The sequence below is a fragment of the Littorina saxatilis genome, linkage group LG16, assembly GCF_037325665.1.
Source record: "Littorina saxatilis isolate snail1 linkage group LG16, US_GU_Lsax_2.0, whole genome shotgun sequence".
Classification (NCBI taxonomy): domain Eukaryota; kingdom Metazoa; phylum Mollusca; class Gastropoda; order Littorinimorpha; family Littorinidae; genus Littorina; species Littorina saxatilis.
In genome coordinates, this window is record NC_090260.1 from 1,151,105 (window position 1) to 1,172,749 (window position 21,645).

The 21,645-nt window shown below is 42.5% G+C and overlaps 1 protein-coding gene across 2 annotated transcripts in view; it reads right to left on the minus strand.

The window, feature by feature from the left end:
- The window catches only part of LOC138950163 (carnosine N-methyltransferase-like), a 42,017-nt gene extending 20,799 nt beyond the window's left edge, over positions 1–21,218 (minus strand). Inside the window, exons 1-5 of one of the 2 annotated variants that reach the window (XM_070321904.1) lie at positions 20,982–21,218; positions 18,580–18,778; positions 12,547–12,713; positions 11,724–11,864; positions 8,295–8,473 (exon numbers count right to left, since the gene is read on the minus strand). In XM_070321904.1, coding sequence (XP_070178005.1) covers positions 8,295–8,473; positions 11,724–11,864; positions 12,547–12,713; positions 18,580–18,778; positions 20,982–21,142 — 847 coding nt within the window. In that variant the 5' untranslated portion in view covers positions 21,143–21,218. The remainder of the gene's footprint in view (positions 1–8,294; positions 8,474–11,723; positions 11,865–12,546; positions 12,714–18,579; positions 18,779–20,981) is intronic. The other variant, XM_070321903.1, reaches the window with a different exon arrangement.
- Between the last annotated feature and the right edge of the window lie 427 nt (positions 21,219–21,645).

The window sequence follows — 21,645 nt, forward strand, 5'->3', positions numbered from 1 at the left end:
GCTCATTGTGATCAAACACAAAGACAAAGCAAGTCACAATGTTATTTAGCCCATTGTGATCAAACACAAACACAAAGCAAGTCACAATGTTATTTAGCCCATTGTGATCAAACACAAAGACACAGCAAGTCACAATGTTATTTAGCCCATTGTGATCAAACACAAAGACAGAGCAAGTCACAATGTTATTTAGCCCATTGTGATCAAACACAAAGCAAGTCACAATGTTATTTAGCCCATTGTGATCAAACACAGAGACAAAGCAAGTCACAATGTTATTTAGCCCATAGTGATCAAACACAAAGACAAAGCAAGTCACAATGTTATTTAGCCCATTGTGATCAAACACAAAAACAGAGCAAGTCACAATGTTATTTAGCCCATTGTGATCAAACACAAATACAAAGCAAGTCACAATGTTATTTAGCCCATTGTGATCAAACACAAATACAAAGCAAGTCACAATGTTATTTAGCCCAGTGTGATCAAACACAAAGCAAGTCACAATGTTATTTAGCCCACTGTGATAAAACACAAAGACAAAGCAAGTCACAATGTTATTTAGCCCATTGTGATCAAACACAAAGCAAGTCACAATGTTATTTAGCCCATTGTGATCAAACACAAAGACAAAGCAAGTCACAATGTTATTTAGCCCATTGTGATCAAACACAGAGACAGAGCAAGTCACAATGTTATTTAGCCCATTGTGATCAAACACAAAGCAAGTCACAATGTTATTTAGCCCATTGTGATCAAACACAAAGACAAAGCAAGTCACAATGTTATTTAGCCCATTGTGATCAAACACAAAGCAAGTCACAATGTTATTTAGCCCATTGTGATCAAACACAAAGACAGAGCAAGTCACAATGTTATTTAGCCCATTGTGATCAAACACAAAGACAGAGCAAGTCACAATGTTATTTAGCCCATTGTGATCAAACACAGAGCAAGTCACAATGTTATTTAGCCCATTGTGATCAAACACAAAGACAGAGCAAGTCACAATGTTATTTAGCCCATTGTGATCAAACACAAAGACAAAGCAAGTCACAATGTTATTTAGCCCATTGTGATCAAACACAGAGCAAGTCACAATGTTATTTAGCCCATTGTGATCAAACACAAAGACAAAGCAAGTCACAATGTTATTTAGCCCATTGTGATCAAACACAAAGACAGAGCAAGTCACAATGTTATTTAGCCCATTGTGATCAAACACAAAGACAAAGCAAGTCACAATGTTATTTAGCCCATTGTGATCAAACACAAAGACAAAGCAAGTCACAATGTTATTTAGCCCATTGTGATCAAACACAAAGCAAGTCACAATGTTATTTAGCCCATTGTGATCAAACACAAAGACAAAGCAAGTCACAATGTTATTTAGCCCATTGTGATCAAACACAAACACAAAGCAAGTCACAATGTTATTTAGCCCATTGTGATCAAACACAAAGACAAAGCAAGTCACAATGTTATTTAGCCCATTGTGATCAAACACAAAGACAGAGCAAGTCACAATGTTATTTAGCCCATTGTGATCAAACACAAAGCAAGTCACAATGTTATTTAGCCCATTGTGATCAAACACAGAGACAAAGCAAGTCACAATGTTATTTAGCCCATAGTGATCAAACACAAAGACAAAGCAAGTCACAATGTTATTTAGCCCATTGTGATCAAACACAAAGACAAAGCAAGTCACAATGTTATTTAGCCCATTGTGATCAAACACAAAGACAGAGCAAGTCACAATGTTATTTAGCCCATTGTGATCAAACACAAAGACAAAGCAAGTCACAATGTTATTTAGCCCATTGTGATCAAACACAAAGACAGAGCAAGTCACAATGTTATTTAGCCCATTGTGATCAAACACAAACACAAAGCAAGTCACAATGTTATTTAGCCCATTGTGATCAAACACAAAGACAAAGCAAGTCACAATGTTATTTAGCCCATTGTGATCAAACACAAAGACAGAGCAAGTCACAATGTTATTTAGCCCATTGTGATCAAACACAAAGACAAAGCAAGTCACAATGTTATTTAGCCCATTGTGATCAAACACAAAGACAGAGCAAGTCACAATGTTATTTAGCCCATTGTGATCAAACACAAAGACAAAGCAAGTCACAATGTTATTTAGCCCATTGTGATCAAACACAAAGACAGAGCAAGTCACAATGTTATTTAGCCCATTGTGATCAAACACAAAGCAAGTCACAATGTTATTTAGCCCATTGTGATCAAACACAGAGACAAAGCAAGTCACAATGTTATTTAGCCCATAGTGATCAAACACAAAGACAAAGCAAGTCACAATGTTATTTAGCCCATTGTGATCAAACACAAAGACAAAGCAAGTCACAATGTTATTTAGCCCATTGTGATCAAACACAAAGCAAGTCACAATGTTATTTAGCCCATTGTGATCAAACACAAAGACAAAGCAAGTCACAATGTTATTTAGCCCATTGTGATCAAACACAAACACAAAGCAAGTCACAATGTTATTTAGCCCATTGTGATCAAACACAAAGACAAGGCAAGTCACAATGTTATTTAGCCCATTGTGATCAAACACAAAGACAGAGCAAGTCACAATGTTATTTAGCCCATTGTGATCAAACACAAAGCAAGTCACAATGTTATTTAGCCCATTGTGATCAAACACAGAGACAAAGCAAGTCACAATGTTATTTAGCCCATAGTGATCAAACACAAAGACAAAGCAAGTCACAATGTTATTTAGCCCATTGTGATCAAACACAAAGACAGAGCAAGTCACAATGTTATTTAGCCCATTGTGATCAAACACAAATACAAAGCAAGTCACAATGTTATTTAGCCCATTGTGATCAAACACAAATACAAAGCAAGTCACAATGTTATTTAGCCCAGTGTGATCAAACACAAAGCAAGTCACAATGTTATTTAGCCCACTGTGATCAAACACAAAGACAAAGCAAGTCACAATGTTATTTAGCCCATTGTGATCAAACACAAAGCAAGTGACAATGTTATTTAGCCCATTGTGATCAAACACAAAGACAAAGCAAGTCACAATGTTATTTAGCCCATTGTGATCAAACACAAAGACAAAGCAAGTCACAATGTTATTTAGCCCATTGTGATCAAACACAAAGACAAAGCAAGTCACAATGTTATTTAGCCCATTGTGATCAAACACAAAGACAAAGCAAGTCACAATATTATTTAGCCCATTGTGATCAAACACAAAGACAAAGCAAGTCACAATGTTATTTAGCCCATTGTGATCAAACACAGAGACAGAGCAAGTCACAATGTTATTTAGCCCATTGTGATCAAACACAAAGCAAGTCACAATGTTATTTAGCCCATTGTGATAAAACACAAAGACAAAGCAAGTCACAATGTTATTTAGCCCATTGTGATCAAACACAAAGCAAGTCACAATGTTATTTAGCCCATTGTGATCAAACACAAAGACAGAGCAAGTCACAATGTTATTTAGCCCATTGTGATCAAACACAAAGACAAAGCAAGTCACAATGTTATTTAGCCCATTGTGATCAAACACAGAGACAAAGCAAGTCACAATGTTATTTAGCCCATTGTGATCAAACACAAAGCAAGTCACAATGTTATTTAGCCCATTGTGATCAAACACAAAGACAAAGCAAGTCACAATGTTATTTAGCCCATTGTGATCAAACACAAAGACAGAGCAAGTCACAATGTTATTTAGCCCATTGTGATCAAACACAAAGACAAAGCAAGTCACAATGTTATTTAGCCCATTGTGATCAAAGACAAAGCAAGTCACAATGTTATTTAGCCCATTGTGATCAACCACAAAGACAAAGCAAGTCACAATGTTATTTAGCCCATTGTGATCAAACACAAAGCAAGTCACAATGTTATTTAGCCCATTGTGATCAAACACAAAGCAAGTCACAATGTTATTTAGCCCATTGTGATCAAACACAAAGACAAAGCAAGTCACAATGTTATTTAGCCCATTGTGATCAAACACAAAGACAGAGCAAGTCACAATGTTATTTAGCCCATTGTGATCAAACACAAAGACGAAGCAAATCACAATGTTATTTAGCCCATTGTGATCAAACACAAAGACAAAGCAAGTCACAATGTTATTTAGCCCATTGTGATCAAACACAAAGCAAGTCACAATGTTATTTAGCCCATTGTGATCAAACACAAAGACAAAGCAAGTCACAATGTTATTTAGCCCATTGTGATCAAACACAAAGACAGAGCAAGTCACAATGTTATTTAGCCCATTGTGATCAAACACAAAGCAAGTCACAATGTTATTTAGCCCATTGTGATCAAACACAAAGCAAGTCACAATGTTATTTAGCCCATTGTGATAAAACACAAAGACAAAGCAAGTCACAATGTTATTTAGCCCATTGTGATCAAACACAAAGACAGAGCAAGTCACAATGTTATTTAGCCCATTGTGATCAAACACAAAGACAAAGCAAGTCACAATGTTATTTAGCCCATTGTGATCAAACACAAAGCAAGTCACAATGTTATTTAGCCCATTGTGATCAAACACAAAGACAAGGCAAGTCACAATGTTATTTAGCCCATTGTGATCAAACACAAAGACAGAGCAAGTCACAATGTTATTTAGCCCATTGTGATCAAACACAAAGACAAAGCAAGTCACAATGTTATTTAGCCCATTGTGATCAAACACAAAGACAGATCAAGTCACAATGTTATTTAGCCCATTGTGATCAAACACAAAGCAAGTCACAATGTTATTTAGCCCATTGTGATCAAACACAAAGACAAAGCAAGTCACAATGTAATTTAGCCCATTGTGATCAAACACAAACACAAAGCAAGTGACAATGTTATTTAGCCCATTGTGATCAAACACAAAGACAAAGCAAGTCACAATGTTATTTAGCCCATTGTGATCAAACACAAAGACGAAGCAAGTCACAATGTTATTTAGCCCATTGTGATCAAACACAAAGCAAGTCACAATGTTATTTAGCCCAGTGTGATCAAACACAAACACAAAGCAAGTCACAATGTTATTTAGCCCATTGTGATCAAACACAAAGACAGAGCAAGTCACAATGTTATTTAGCCCATTGTGATCAAACACAAAGACGAAGCAAGTCACAATGTTATTTAGCCCATTGTGATCAAACACAAAGACAGAGCAAGTCACAATGTTATTTAGCCCAGTGTGATCAAACACAAAGACAAAGCAAGTCACAATGTTATTTAGCCCATTGTGATCAAACACAAAGCAAGTCACAATGTTATTTAGCCCATTGTGATCAAACACAAAGACAAAGCAAGTCACAATGTTATTTAGCCCATTGTGATCAAACACAAAGACAGAGCAAGTCACAATGTTATTTAGCCCATTGTGATCAAACACAAAGACAAAGCAAGTCACAATGTTATTTAGCCCATTGTGATCAAACACAGAGCAAGTCACAATGTTATTTAGCCCATTGTGATCAAACACAGAGCAAGTCACAATGTTATTTAGCCCATTGTGATCAAACACAGAGCAAGTCACAATGTTATTTAGCCCATTGTGATCAAACACAAAGACAAAGCAAGTCACAATGTTATTTAGCCCATTGTGATCAAACACAAAGACAAAGCAAGTCACAATGTTATTTAGCCCATTGTGATCAAACACAAAGACAAAGCAAGTCACAATGTTATTTAGCCCATTGTGATCAAACACAAACACAAAGCAAGTCACAATGTTATTTAGCCCATTGTGATCAAACACAAAGACAAAGCAAGTCACAATGTTATTTAGCCCATTGTGATCAAACACAAAGCAAGTCACAATGTTATTTAGCCCATTGTGATCAAACACAAAGACAGAGCAAGTCACAATGTTATTTAGCCCATTGTGATCAAACACAAAGACAGAGCAAGTCACAATGTTATTTAGCCCATTGTGATCAAACACAAAGCAAGTCACAATGTTATTTAGCCCATTGTGATCAAACACAAAGACAGAGCAAGTCACAATGTTATTTAGCCCATTGTGATCAAACACAAAGACAGAGCAAGTCACAATGTTATTTAGCCCATTGTGATCAAACACAAAGCAAGTCACAATGTTATTTAGCCCATTGTGATCAAACACAAAGACAGAGCAAGTCACAATGTTATTTAGCCCATTGTGATCAAACACAAAGCAAGTCACAATGTTATTTAGCCCATTGTGATCAAACACAAAGACAAAGCAAGTCACAATGTTATTTAGCTCATTGTGATCAAACACAAAGACAAAGCAAGTCACAATGTTATTTAGCCCATTGTGATCAAACACAAAGACAAAGCAAGTCACAATGTTATTTAGCCCATTGTGATCAAACACAAACACAAAGCAAGTCACAATGTTATTTAGCCCATTGTGATCAAACACAAAGCAAGTCACAATGTTATTTAGCCCATTGTGATCAAACACAAAGACAAAGCAAGTCACAATGTTATTTAGCCCATTGTGATCAAACACAAAGCAAGTCACAATGTTATTTAGCCCATTGTGATCAAACACAAAGACAAAGCAAGTCACAATGTTATTTAGCCCATTGTGATCAAACACAAAGAAAACAGCTGGGAACCCCTGTTTTGCACTTGGAGTATTCTCAAACAAATAATATTGTGCATTTTCAGAAAAATGAGCGTACTCCACACATCATTTGAACATCCATGATTCAAGCATGCTTCACACGCATCCGTCGCACCGTTAACAAGATTATCAATACATTTAAAACAAATGCTTCTCTCCATGTTTACTGACAAAAACAGCAATCATGTGGACACATACCAAAAACCAACTGCCTGGCTGGCTGGCTGGCTGGCTGGCTGGCTACTTCCACTCAATTTTCCCAAGAATTCTTTAGCTAATTGCCACTTTTGTCCAATACAAAATGAATACATTAGGAAACTCCCATCCTGCTCAAATTTTTTTTAAAAATCAGGTTTTAAGGGAGTCTTGAAATGGGTGTAATGTTTACAGCGGTGAGGAACAGACAGGCTGAGAAAAGAAGGTGGTATCCCACTGTACGTCACTGTGTGTCTGGGGCGGGGATGTAGCTCAGTCGGTAGCGCGCTGGATTTGTATCCAGTTGGCCGCTGTCAGCGTAAGATCGTCCCCACGTTCGGCGAGAGATTTATTTCTCAGAGTCAACTTTGTGTGCAGACTCTCCTCGGTGTCCGAACACCCCCGTGTGTACACGCAAGCACAAGTGTGCACGAAAAAGATCCTGTAATCCATGTCAGAGTTCGGTGGGTTATAGAAACACGAAAATACCCAGCATGCTTCCTCCGAAAGCGGCGTATGGCTGCCTAAATGGCGGGGTAAAAACGATCATACACGTAAAATTTCACTCGTGCAAACCACGAGTGCACGTGGGAGTTTCAGCCCACGAACGCAGAAGAAGAAGAAGACTGTGTGTCCAAGTGAAGTGATGGACTTAGCGTGTAACAGCATGTACAGACAGTAAGCCAACATGTTTCACAGCCAGGACTGTGCCACACAAATTTATCTTTTGAAATTCTCTCTCACTATCTACCTGAAATCATCTATTCTCTGTGACTATCTATCTACCTGAAATCATCTTTTCTCTCTGACTACCTATCTACCTGAAATCATCTATTCTCTCTGACTACCTATCTACCTGAAATCATCTATTCTCTCTCACTATCTACCTGAAATCATCTATTCTCTGTGACGGGCGCAGTGGTCTAGTGGAGAAGACATCGGCCTCCTAATGGGAAGGTCATGAGTTCAAATCCCGGCCGCTGCCACCTGGTGGGTTAAGGGTGGAGATTTTTCCAATCTCCCAGCCGTCAACTTATGTACAGACCTGCTACATGTAGAGCCTTATCCCCCTTCGTGAGTACACGCAAGCACAAGACCAAGTGCGCACGGAAAAGATCCTGTAATCTATGTTAGAGTGTGCTGGGTTATAAAAACACAAAAATACCCAGCAAGCATCCCCCAAACGCAGCCTATGGCTTCCCAAATGGGGGGTTAAAACAACCATACACATCAAAACTGGCTCGTGCAAATAAACACAAGTGTGCATGGGAGTTTCAGCCCAAGAACGCAGATCAAGATGAAGAAGAAGAAGATACAAAATTGTGAGCCAAGGTGTTTTAAGACCGAGGACTGTGCCAAACAAATTCTTCTTGTGAAATTCTCTCTGACTACCTATCTACCTGAATTCACCTATTGTCTCTGCCTACCTATCTTATAAACTATCTGTGCCTACCTGGCATGGTGTACACCTCCAGGAAGTCGCCGGCAGCCATAGAAAAGTTGACGCCCTCGGGGAGGTCAGAGGGGTCGATGTCAGGGAAGGTGATATGCGACGTCTGGTGACCGCTGCGCATGTTGTTGCTCCACTGGTGGACCCAGGGGTAGAGACGTAGGCTGTTGGTGTTCTTACACCTGACAACAACAACAACAACTATAACCATGGCATGTTGTTGTTACACTGGTGGACCCAGAGCTAGAGACGTAGGCTGAGTTTCTTCTCGTTATGTCTAGGCTGTTGGTGTTCTTACGCCTGTCAACAACAACAGCTAACACAATGTGTGACAGTGTCACCATCTCAGTTTACTCCTTAAACTATTTGACTCAGTGGCCTTGTTGATCTCACATAAACTCCACACCGACTATCCCCTTGTTAATCTCACATAAACTCCACACTGACTATCCCCTTGTTAATCTCACATAAACTCCACACTGACTATCCCCTTGTTGATCTCACATAAACTCCACACCGACTATCCCCTTGTTGATCTCACATAAACTCCACACTGACTATCCCCTTGTTGACCTCACATAAACTCCACACTGACTATCCCCTTGTTGACCTCACATAAACTCCACACTGACTATCCCCTTGTTGACCTCACATAAACTCCACACTGACTATCCCCTTGTTGATCTCACATAAACTCCACACCGACTATCCCCTTGTTGATCTCACATAAACTCCACACCGACTATCCCCTTGTTGACCTCACATAAACTCCACACTGACTATCCCCTTGTTGACCTCACATAAACTCCACACTGACTATCCCCTTGTTGACCTCACATAAACTCCACACTATCCCCTTGTTGATCTCACATAAACTCCACACTGACTATCCCCTTGTTGATCTCACATAAACTCCACACCGACTATCCCCTTGTTGACCTCACATAAACTCCACACTGACTATCCCCTTGTTGATCTCACATAAACTCCACACCGACTATCCCCTTGTTGATCTCACATAAACTCCACACTGACTATCCCCTTGTTGACCTCACATAAACTCCACACTGACTATCCCATTGTTGATCTCACATAAACTCCACACCGACTTTCCCCTTGTTGATCTCACATAAACTCCACACCGACTATCCCCTTGTTGATCGCACATAAACTCCACACTGACTATCCCCTTGCTGATCTCACATAAACTCCACACTGACTATCCCCTTGTTGATCTCACATAAACTCCACACTGACTATCCCCTTGTTGATCTCACATAAACTCCACACCGACTATCCCCTTGTTAATCTCACATAAACTCCACACCGACTATCCCCTTGTTGACCTCACATAAACTCCACACTGACTATCCCCTTGTTGATCTCACATAAACTCCACACCGACTATCCCCTTGTTGATCTCACATAAACTCCACACTGACTATCCCCTTGTTGATCTCACATAAACTCCACACTGACTATCCCCTTGTTGATCTCACATAAACTCCACACTGACTATCCCCTTGTTGATCTCACATAAACTCCACACCGACTATCCCCTTGTTGATCTCACATAAACTCCACACCGACTATCACCTTGTTGATCTCACATAAACTCCACACTGACTATCCCCTTGTTGACCTCACATAAACTCCACACCGACTATCCCCTTGTTGACCTCACATAAACTCCACACCGACTATCCCCTTGTTGACCTCACATAAACTCCACACCGACTATCCCCTTGTTGATCTCACATAAACTCCACACCGACTATCCCCTTGTTGATCTCACATAAACTCCACACTGACTATCCCCTTGTTGATCTCACATAAACTCCACACTGACTATCCCCTTGTTGATCTCACATAAAATCCACACTATCCCCTTGTTGATCTCACATAAACTCCACACTGACTATCCCCTTGTTGATCTCACATAAACTCCACACTGACTATCCCCTTGTTGACCTCACATAAACTCCACACTGACTATCCCCTTGCTGATCTCACATAAACTCCACACTGACTATCCCCTTGTTGATCTCACATAAACTCCACACTGACTATCCCCTTGTTGATCTCACATAAACTCCACACTGACTATCCCCTTGTTGACCTCACATAAACTCCACACTGACTATCCCCTTGTTGATCTCACATAAACTCCACACCGACTATCCCCGTGTTGATCTCACATAAACTCCACACCGACTATCCCCTTGTTGATCTCACATAAACTCCACACTATCCCCTTGTTGATCTCACATAAACTCCACACCGACTATCCCCTTGTTGACCTCACATAAACTCCACACTGACTATCCCCTTGTTGACCTCACATAAACTCCACACCGACTATCCCCTTGTTGACCTCACATAAACTCCACACTGACTATCCCCTTGTTGACCTCACATAAACTCCACACCGACTATCCCCTTGTTGATCTCACATAAACTCCACACTGACTATCCCCTTGTTGACCTCACATAAACTCCACACTGACTATCCCCTTGTTGATCTCACATAAACTCCACACTGACTATCCCCTTGTTGACCTCACATAAACTCCACACCGACTATCCCCTTGTTGATCTCACATAAACTCCACACTGACTATCCCCTTGTTGACCTCACATAAACTCCACACCGACTATCCCCTTGTTGACCTCACATAAACTCCACACTGACTATCCCCTTGTTGATCTCACATAAACTCCACACCGACTATCCCCTTGTTGATCTCACATAAACTCCACACTGACTATCCCCTTGTTGACCTCACATAAACTCCACACCGCCTATCCCCCCAAACTGTGCACTTATCTGAGGGACAAAAGGAAAAGCGGGTCCGTGTCTTGCACGTGAGGAAAATTAGGGGTGAAAGTTGGTTGATTTTACCCCAAAATACCATTACATACACCAAGTCCCAAACATGACGGTAGGGAAGGATTGCAATGAAGTATTAATTTTTACGTTTAGATACCTTATTATTCTCAGCGAATTAGACCTCCCAAATGTTGATCATCAGTACTTGGGAAGGGAGGTTGGGAGAGGGGGTGAGAGGGGGTGAGAGGGGGGGGGGGGGGAGCGTATTCAGTGTGGAGTTTAACGTCCAACAGAGAGAGTCTGCAGTGGCACTTTATAGTGTTCTATGACACAATTTCTGACCGCTTTACCGAGTGAGAATCAGAAATGAGTACCAGGACTGGCAAGAAAGAGCAAACTGTTGCATGTTTGTGATTATTGGTTTCAGCAATTCTAAGCTTGGCGTAACAGCATAGCAATTCTAAGCTTGGCGTAACAGCATAGCAATTCTAAGCTTGGCGTAACAGCGTAGCAATTCTAAGCTTGGCGTAACAGCATAGCAATTTGTCTTAAAACGTAGCATGCAACCAGAACTGGCTAGCGAGTGAAACGTGTGAGCGTACTTGTTGAGCACGAAGTTGGATGCGAGCAGCATGAAGAGACTCCACTCATTGGCCTGACAGTTGTAGCCGCGCCGAGCAAACTCGTGAGCCAGACGACCCAACCCCGCCCCCGGTACCAGGATGTTGACCCCCTTGGTGTCGCTAGGAAACAAAACAACAATCTGATCAACAAAGGGAAGTAAGCACTCTAAATGCATATGACATGTGAAATATCAAACAAATCAAATCAAATTTTAGTTTAGGACAATTGTGGCATTATAAATACACACAGGCTTTTTGTCAACCAGCCCTCGCCCAGAGAAGGACTACTCTGATCACATATATACACGAACATGCATATACAAATAAAAATAAAAAGAGAAAAAAAGCAGAAAACAGAATTTACAGAGTAGGTGAGAGTTACGCGGAACGAGTCTCCTGGCACCTGCGAGTGAGAGAATAACCAGCATGGAAAAGTACAAGTGACTTTCATCCTGTGAAAAACCTTTGCTGGGGAAACAAAGACAGGCTTCAGTGGCAAAAGAAAAGAAACATCAGTCACAATAACCAAAGTGGAGCAAATGTATATCAAGTCAAACAGGAAATGAATACAGTGAAAACCCTTTTTAACATCTTGACAAATCTCAGGAAAATCACGTCTTAAAATGGAGAGAGTGCGTGTGCGAGTGCCCGCATGCCTGTCTGTGTGTGTTAGTGTGTGTGTTAGTGTTTGTATTAGTGTGTGTGTGAGTGTGCGTGTGAAGTCTAAAATCAGTGGGGTGGGGGATAGCGGAGGTGTCATTTTAAAAATGGAAGTGACGCTTAACAATCACAAGCCTCTCACTGTGTGTCGGGCGGGAATCGTTTCTCGACGGCGGCGATGACAGGGAGGTAACAGGCGTCCCGCTCCTCCTTCCCCGCCTGGCTCCAGTCTCTGTAGAACTGCTTGATGGTCGTCTTGACCTTGTCCGTGTCGAACAGCGTGGGCTTCAGGTGGGGATCCTGACTGCCCTACAAATACAGTCAGGGTAAGGGTAAGATTCATATAGTCCTGTGAGGTTCCTGACTGCCCTGCACATAGTCAGGGTAAGGGTAAGATTCATATAGTCCTGTGAGGATCCTGACTGCCCTACACATAGTCAGGGTAAGGGTAAGATTCATATAGTCCTGTGAGGTTCCTGACTGCCCTACACATACAGTCAGGGTAAGGGTAAGATTCATATAGTCCTGTGAGGATCCTGACTGCCCTACACATAGTCAGGGTAAGGGTAAGATTCATATAGTCCTGTGAGGATCCTGACTGCCCTACACATACAGTCAGGGTAAGGGTAAGATTCATATAGTCCTGTGAGGATCCTGACTGCCCTACACATAGTCAGGGTAAGGGTAAGATTCATATAGTCCTGTGAGGTTCCTGACTGCCCTACACATACAGTCAGGGTAAGGGTAAGATTCATATAGTCCTGTGAGGATCCTGACTGCCCTACACATAGTCAGGGTAAGGGTAAGATTCATATAGTCCTGTGAGGTTCCTGACTGCCCTACACATACAGTCAGGGTAAGGGTAAGATTCATATAGTCCTGTGAGGATCCTGACTGCCCTACACATAGTCAGGGTAAGGGTAAGATTCATATAGTCCTGTGAGGATCCTGACTGCCCTACACATAGTCAGGGTAAGGGTAAGATTCATATAGTCCTGTGAGGATCCTGACTGCCCTACACATACAGTCAGGGTAAGGGTAAGATTCATATAGTCCTGTGAGGTTCCTGACTGCCCTACACATAGTCAGGGTAAGGGTAAGATTCATATAGTCCTGTGAGGTTCCTGACTGCCCTACACATAGTCAGGGTAAGGGTAAGATTCATATAGTCCTGTGAGGATCCTGACTGCCCTACACATACAGTCAGGGTAAGGGTAAGATTCATATAGTCCTGTGAGGTTCCTGACTGCCCTACACATAGTCAGGGTAAGGGTAAGATTCATATAGTCCTGTGAGGTTCCTGACTGCCCTACACATAGTCAGGGTAAGGGTAAGATTCATATAGTCCTGTGAGGTTCCTGACTGCCCTACACATAGTCAGGGTAAGGGTAAGATTCATATAGTCCTGTGAGGATCCTGACTGCCCTACACATACAGTCAGGGTAAGGGTAAGATTCATATAGTCCTGTAAGGTTCCTGACTGCCCTACACATAGTCAGGGTAAGGGTAAGATTCATATAGTCCTGTGAGGATCCTGACTGCCCTACACATACAGTCAGGGTAAGGGTAAGATTCATATAGTCCTGTGAGGTTCCTGACTGCCCTACACATAGTCAGGGTAAGGGTAAGATTCATATAGTCCTGTGAGGTTCCTGACTGCCCTGCACATACAGTCAGGGTAAGGGTAAGATTCATATAGTCCTGTGAGGTTCCTGACTGCCCTACACATAGTCAGGGTAAGGGTAAGATTCATATAGTCCTGTGAGGTTCCTGACTGCCCTACACATAGTCAGGGTAAGGGTAAGATTCACATAGTCCTGTGAGGTTCCTGACTGCCCTGCACATAGTCAGGGTAAGGGTAAGATTCATATAGTCCTGTGAGGATCCTGACTGCCCTACACATACAGTCAGGGTAAGGGTAAGATTCACATAGTCCTGTGAGGTTCCTGACTGCCCTGCACATAGTCAGGGTAAGGGTAAGATTCATATAGTCCTGTGAGGATCCTGACTGCCCTACACATACAGTCAGGGTAAGGGTAAGATTCATATAGTCCTGTGAGGTTCCTGACTGCCCTACACATAGTCAGGGTAAGGGTAAGATTCATATAGTCCTGTGAGGTTCCTGACTGCCCTGCACATACAGTCAGGGTAAGGGTAAGATTCATATAGTCCTGTGAGGATCCTCACTGCCCTGCAAATACAGTCAGGGTAAGGGTAAGATTGATATAGTCCTGTGAGAATTCTGACTGCCCTACACATAGTCAGGGTAAGGGTAAGATTCATATAGTCCTGTGAGAATTCTGACTGCCCTACACATAGTCAGGGTAAGGGTAAGATTCATATAGTCCTGTGAGGTTCCTGACTGCCCTACACATACAGTCAGGGTAAGGGTAAGATTCATATAGTCCTGTGAGAATTCTGACTGCCCTACACATACAGTCAGGGTAAGGGTAAGATTCATATAGTCCTGTGAGGTTCCTGACTGCCCTACACATACAGTCAGGGTAAGGGTAAGATTCATATAGTCCTGTGAGGTTCCTGACTGCCCTACACATACAGTCAGGGTAAGGGTAAGATTCATATAGTCCTGTGAGGTTCCTGACTGCCCTACACATACAGTCAGGGTAAGGGTAAGATTCATATAGTCCTGTGAGGATCCTGACTGCCCTACACATACAGTCAGGGTAAGGGTAAGATTCATATAGTCCTGTGAGGATCCTGACTGCCCTACACATACAGTCAGGGTAAGGGTAAGATTCATATAGTCCTGTGAGGTTCCTGACTGCCCTACACATACAGTCAGGGTAAGGGTAAGATTCATATAGTCCTGTGAGGATCCTGACTGCCCTACACATACAGTCAGGGTAAGGGTAAGATTCATATAGTCCTGTGAGGATCCTGACTGCCCTACACATACAGTCAGGGTAAGGGTAAGATTCATATAGTCCTGTGAGGATCCTGACTGCCCTACACATACAGTCAGGGTAAGGGTAAGATTCATATAGTCCTGTGAGGATCCTCCCTGCCCTACACATACAGTCAGGGTAAGGGTAAGATTCATATAGTCCTGTGAGGATCCTGACTGCCCTACACATACAGTCAGGGTAAGGGTAAAATTCATATAGTCCTGTGAGGTTACCCTCATGGAAATTTCGGGCTGCTTTCTCTCATGGAAAAGCGAGCTGCCATACAGTACGGCGCTACCCATTTGGTTTTTTCTTTCCTGCATGCGTGTATTTAAGTTTCGATGCTCCGAGACTTTCGCTGTGAACTTGGGTTCTTTATCATGCGCACGGTGTTCGGACAAAGAGGAGAGTCTGCACAAAGTTGACTCTGGGAAATAAATCCCTTGCCGAACGTGGGTATAGAACCCACGCCGATAGCGACAACTGGTTTTGAAGCCAGCACAGCCACTGACAGAGCTATTTCCCCATCCCCCCCCCCCTCCCCCAGTGACGATGATAAGTATTGTATAACGCCCTCAGACACAGTCAAACCATTAGGGGCATGCTCCTGGGTTTGACCCCAACTTTACATGGTTTGTCTTGAGGCGGTTTGGTTGTAACAGAGACAGTGACAAAAGGTCAGGTGTCATGTCTACTGTCCCGAATGACACAGGATTGCTGACATTTCACCACTGCCAAAAGAATAAACAAATAAGAAATAGGTAGAAAATGAATGTGAAAACTGACTAATTGTTGATCAGTATTTTCTAAACCACTAAAAAATAATCTTCTTACACATTAGCTGTTTGGCAAATGTATTTTGCATGGGACACACTGACATCTTCTTCTGCGTTCGTGGGCTGAAACTTCCACGTGCACTCGTGGTTTACACGAGTGGAATTTTACGTGTATGACCGTTTTTACCCCGCCATTTAGGCAGCCATACGCCGCTTTCGGAGGAAGCATGCTGGGTATTTTCGTGTTTCTATAACCCACCGAACTCTGATATGGATTACAGGATCTTTTACGTGCGCACTTGGTCTTGTTGCGTGTACACACGGGGGTGTTCGGACACCGAGGAGAGTCTGCACACAAAGTTGACTCTGAGAAATAAATCTCTCGCCGAACGTGGGGACGAACTCACGCTGACAGCGGCCAACTGGATACAAATCCAGCGCGCTACCGACTGAGCTACATCCCCGCCCCTGGACACACTGACATGAAAGTGGAAGATTTTTTTCCTTCTAGAGAAAAGTTTCTACATATCAGGTTACACTTGTTGTGCTCTTCCATTCCAGTTGTCAATCAATTGTTAACGCATGTTATTAGAAAAAAATGTCAGCTTTTGTCATTGTCTCAACGAGCCTTAGAGTCAACAAGCCTTAGAGTCAACAAGCCTTAGAGTCAACAAGCCTTGGAGTCAACGAGCCTCAGAGTCAACGAGCCTTAGAGTCCACCATTCACACAGGCCCACCACTCTGTCAGTTTGTACTATTTTGGATCGGCAGCCCAGTTTGGGTTCAAGCTAGTTGCTAGAATGGATAGATATCTCAATCGATAAATTGCTGCAAGTTACAGGAAAAAGAATCGATCGATACATAAATGTTAATTGTATGTTTGACCAAAATATGACATTTTGCACAGATCTTAACGATCTCGGAGGAACACTGACTGTCTCGATCTGTGTAAAATGTCATATTTTAGTCAACAATACAAATAGTGTATGATAACCAACCAATCACCCCCCCCACACACACACACACACACACACACACTCACATTGACAAGTCAGGTTCTTGTTCTCAAGCAGTGCAAAAAGAAGAACACTACATTTCCCTCTCCCCAACCTGTTTCTGTTCAAATAGGCAACACCGACATTCTTTTCTCACCATCAGCTAGAAACCTTGGATTCACCCTTTCATCTGACATGACCCTTAACAAACATATATCTTTAGTCTGTAGAGCAGCTTATTTTGAGCTTCGTAAGATCAGCACCATTCGCCACACACTCTCCTCTCAAACAACTAACACTCTTGTCTGTGCCTTTGTTCTTTCTAAACTTGACTACTGCAACTCTCTTCTCTCTGGCTGTCCTCTGTACCTCCTGCATAAACTACAAAAAGTCCAAAACTCGGCAGCACGCCTCATTCTCAAAGCACGAAAACGAGATCACGCAACACCACTTCTTCACACATTGCACTGGTTACCTATTCAAGCCCGCATTGACTACAAACTGTCCACCCTCTGCTTTAACTTCTTTTCTGGCTCGTCTCCTGCTTACTTCTCTGAACTCCTCGCCGTCTATTCTCCAGCAAGACAACTCCGTGCCTCTTCTGACTCAGTGTCGCATCCTTACCATTCAACACACCAAAACCAAAACATACGGACAACGCACTTTTACTTTCTGCGCACCCACACAATGGAATTCTCTCCCCTTTCACATCCGCCACTCTCAGTCACCCCAAGCATTCAAACGAGCACTTAAAACGCACCTCTTCAGGAAATACAACCCCTGATTTTGTTTTCTCAGTCCATCAGTAGGCTACATGTAGTGTTATTTGTTGTTTTAGTGATTTTTCACCACCTATTTTATTCATGTTTTTATTACTTAGTTAGTGGAAGAATCTTTTGTAATGTATGTTTGAAGGTGTATGCTTTTAATTAAGCGTTGTTGACTATGAATGTAGATGTAAATGCTTGTATAAATGTGTTTTAATGTTAGTGTTATTTGTTGTTTTAGTGATTTGTCACTACCTATTTTATTCATGTTTTTATTATTTAGTTAGTGGAAGAATCTTTTGTAATGTATCTTTGATGGTGTATGCTTTTAATTAAGCGTTGTTGACTATGAATGTAGATGTAAATGCTTGTATAACTGTGTTTTAATTTTAAAGGTGTCAAGCGCAAAGAGCATAATTGTAAAGTTATGATAGTGCGCTATATAAATTCTCATTTATTATTATTATTATTATTATCATCATCAAAGAGGACCTCGGCTTCCTGCAGCATGAGCTTGATGACCTCGTGGTTGTGAGCTACAGAGGTACACTAACCACCACCCCCCCCCCCCCCCCCCCCCCCACACACACACACTCACATTGACAAGTCAGGTTCTTGTTCCCAAAGAGGACCTCGGCTTCCTGCAGCATGAGCTTGATGACCTCGTGGTTGTGAGCCACAGAGGTACACTAACCACCACCCCCCCCCCCCCCCCACCCACACACACTCACATTGACGACAGTCAGGTTCTTGTTCTCAAAGAGGACCTCGGCTTCCTGCAGCATGAGCTTGATGACCTCGTGGTTGTGAGCCACACAGGTACGCATGACATCCAGGTTCTCTCTGAAGCGCGGCAGGTAGTTCTGATGCTGGTCGGGCAGCTCCAGGTAATGGTCCTCTGCACTCTGAATCCTCCTCAAGCAGTGCGACCTGCACATGACATAGCATTGTTAAGCAGTGCGACCTGCACATAGCATTGTCAAGCAGTGCGACCTGCACATAGCATTGTCAAGCAGTGCGACCTGCACATAGCATTGTCAAGCAGTGTGACCTGCACATAGCATTGTTCTGGCAGTGTGACCTGCACATAGCATTGTTAAGCAGTGCGACATGCACATAGCATTGTCAAGCAGTGCGACCTGCACATAGCATTGTCAAGCAGTGCGACCTGCACATAGCATTGTCAAGCAGTGTGACCTGCACATAGCATTGTTCAGGCAGTGTGACCTGCACATAGCATTGTTCAAGCAGTGTGACCTGCAAAGAGCATTGTTCAGGCTCTTTGTAGGTAGACCGCCTCGCTGCACTCTGAATAGACAATTTGCAAAAATAACTCAATCCGTTTTGTATAGGTTAAATTTATGTAAAAGATGACATTTTCTTTTTCTTCTGCGTTCGTGGGCTAAAACTCCCATGTACACTTGTGTTTTTGCACGAGTGGAATTTTACGAGCATGATCGTTTTTACCCAGCCATTCAGGCATCAATACGTCGATTTTGGGGGAGGCATGCTTGGTATTTTGGTGTTTCTATAACCCACCAAACTCTGATATGGATTACAGGATCTTTTATGTGCGCACTTGGTCTTAACAAAGATTGTGCTTGCGTGTACACACCAAGTGGGAGGAGCACCGGCACGTCTGCACATACATTGATCTGGGTGATCTGGGTGATCGGGGTGATCTGGGTGATCGGGGTGATCTGGGTGATCGGAAAAATATCCACCTTAACCCACCAGATGCAGCCGGGATTCAAACCCACGACCTTCCGCTTTGGAGGCTGGCGTTTTAATTACCACCAAGCCATTGCGCCCGTCAGATTGACATTTTGAATACCCTAGCTTGTTCTCTGACAAATAAATTCACACATGCTTCTGTCTATGTGATTCGGACACACCCCTCGCTACTGACTGGTGACTAGTGACTACAGACTAGTGACTACAGACTAGTGACTACAGACTAGTGACTACAGACTAGTGACTACAGAATAGTGACTACAGAATAGTGACTACAGACTAGACTGAGTAGACTAGTGACTACAGACTAGTGACTACAGACTAGTGACTACAGACTACTGACTAGTGACTACAGACTAGTGACTACAGACTAGTGACTACAGACTAGTGACTACAGACTAGTGACTACAGACTAGTGACTACAGACTAGTGACTACAGACTAGTGACTACAGACTACTGACTAGCCTCTCCATTGATGTTTGTCCAAGTACAAGCAAGGGTACTCACTCTTTCACAACAAACCAGACAGAGCTACTTTCGGAATTTGTCTAATCCCTGAGAAATGTCAAGGTTCAAGGTTTGCATCAAGGGTCGATCTTTGTGGAGCGAAAGTCCCTCCCTATGCACTCGCCCTGGATCCAGGCACAATCACATGTGAAAAAGATATCTTCTTCCTGATTTAAACTATTAATTTATGGCAACATCCAGAATAAGGCTGAAGTGAGCTTCGTCATCACACTAAATGCATATCATTATCATCATTTTCACTCAAAAATGTGATGACACTTCCAGAGGGCTATATCTGGAGTGTGTTTTATTCACTGGCAGTGTTCATCACTTCTTGATAAATGATGCACTCTTTTTCTCCCTTATTTGTGTGTGTGTGTGTGTGTGTGTGTGTGTGTGTGTGTGTGTGTGTGTGTGTGTGTGTGTGTGTGTGTGTGTGTGTGTGTGCGTTTGTGTAATGTGACAGTGTGTGCAATTTTTCTGGAAATGTCATGCTTGGTTTCAACTGCAAAACTACATACATTCAGGCTGATTTGTGCAGTACAATGAAATAATGAAATATGAGTGGCTGGAAATAAGGAAACTTTTCCCAATCCTAATCACTCTGAACAACAAACAAAAACAAAAAATTCTTCTTTTTATTTTACTGAACATACCCGAACGACAACTATTTTCAGGCCATTTGTTCATCAAAAAAACAGACTGAAAAATTCCTGATTCCTTGAAATTGAACTCGAAATATTAAGACAATACATAACAACTGTCGAAACTGAATGAGACCATCAACAAAACTTGATCTTTCAGTTTCACTTGTCATCGTTTTAATACATGAAACAAAGCAATATCCAAAACAATGCACTCGAGTCAATGCACAAACTCGCGTCTCCAAACCTGTAGCTCTTGAAAGCTTCAACAACTCGCATGAAATGCTCATGTTCTTTCTTGTCATAATCTTCTTCCTCTTCTTTGGATGTGTCGTGTTTGTCCGAGTTGTGATGCGCTTCGTCCCCAGTGTCGGCCATATTTACCGCTGTCTGACCAAGGGAGCGCATTCTCCACACCAAGAACCAACCATTTGCTGAATTGCTTCCCTTCCACACAGGCACTTGTACCACACACACTGTCTGGACAGCAGAACATTTATCAAAATCTAACACATTCCAGCGCTCACGCTCTGGCGCAGACACACACACACATACACACACACAAACGCACGCACGCACGCACACACACGCACGCACACACACGCACGCACTAACCGGCACGCGCCGGGCACCGGCCACGTCAGGCTAGTGTTGGTACACCGGCACATACCGTGACACACAGACACACACACACACATAGGCCTACACTCACACACACACACACACACACGGCACATGATACAGCACACACACACACCCACACCCACACACCGTGACTGGCACACACACTGACACACACCGTCACACACACACACACACATACACACACACATACGGCACACACACACACACATCATAGTACACACACACACACACACACACACACACACACCGTGCACACACACACACAC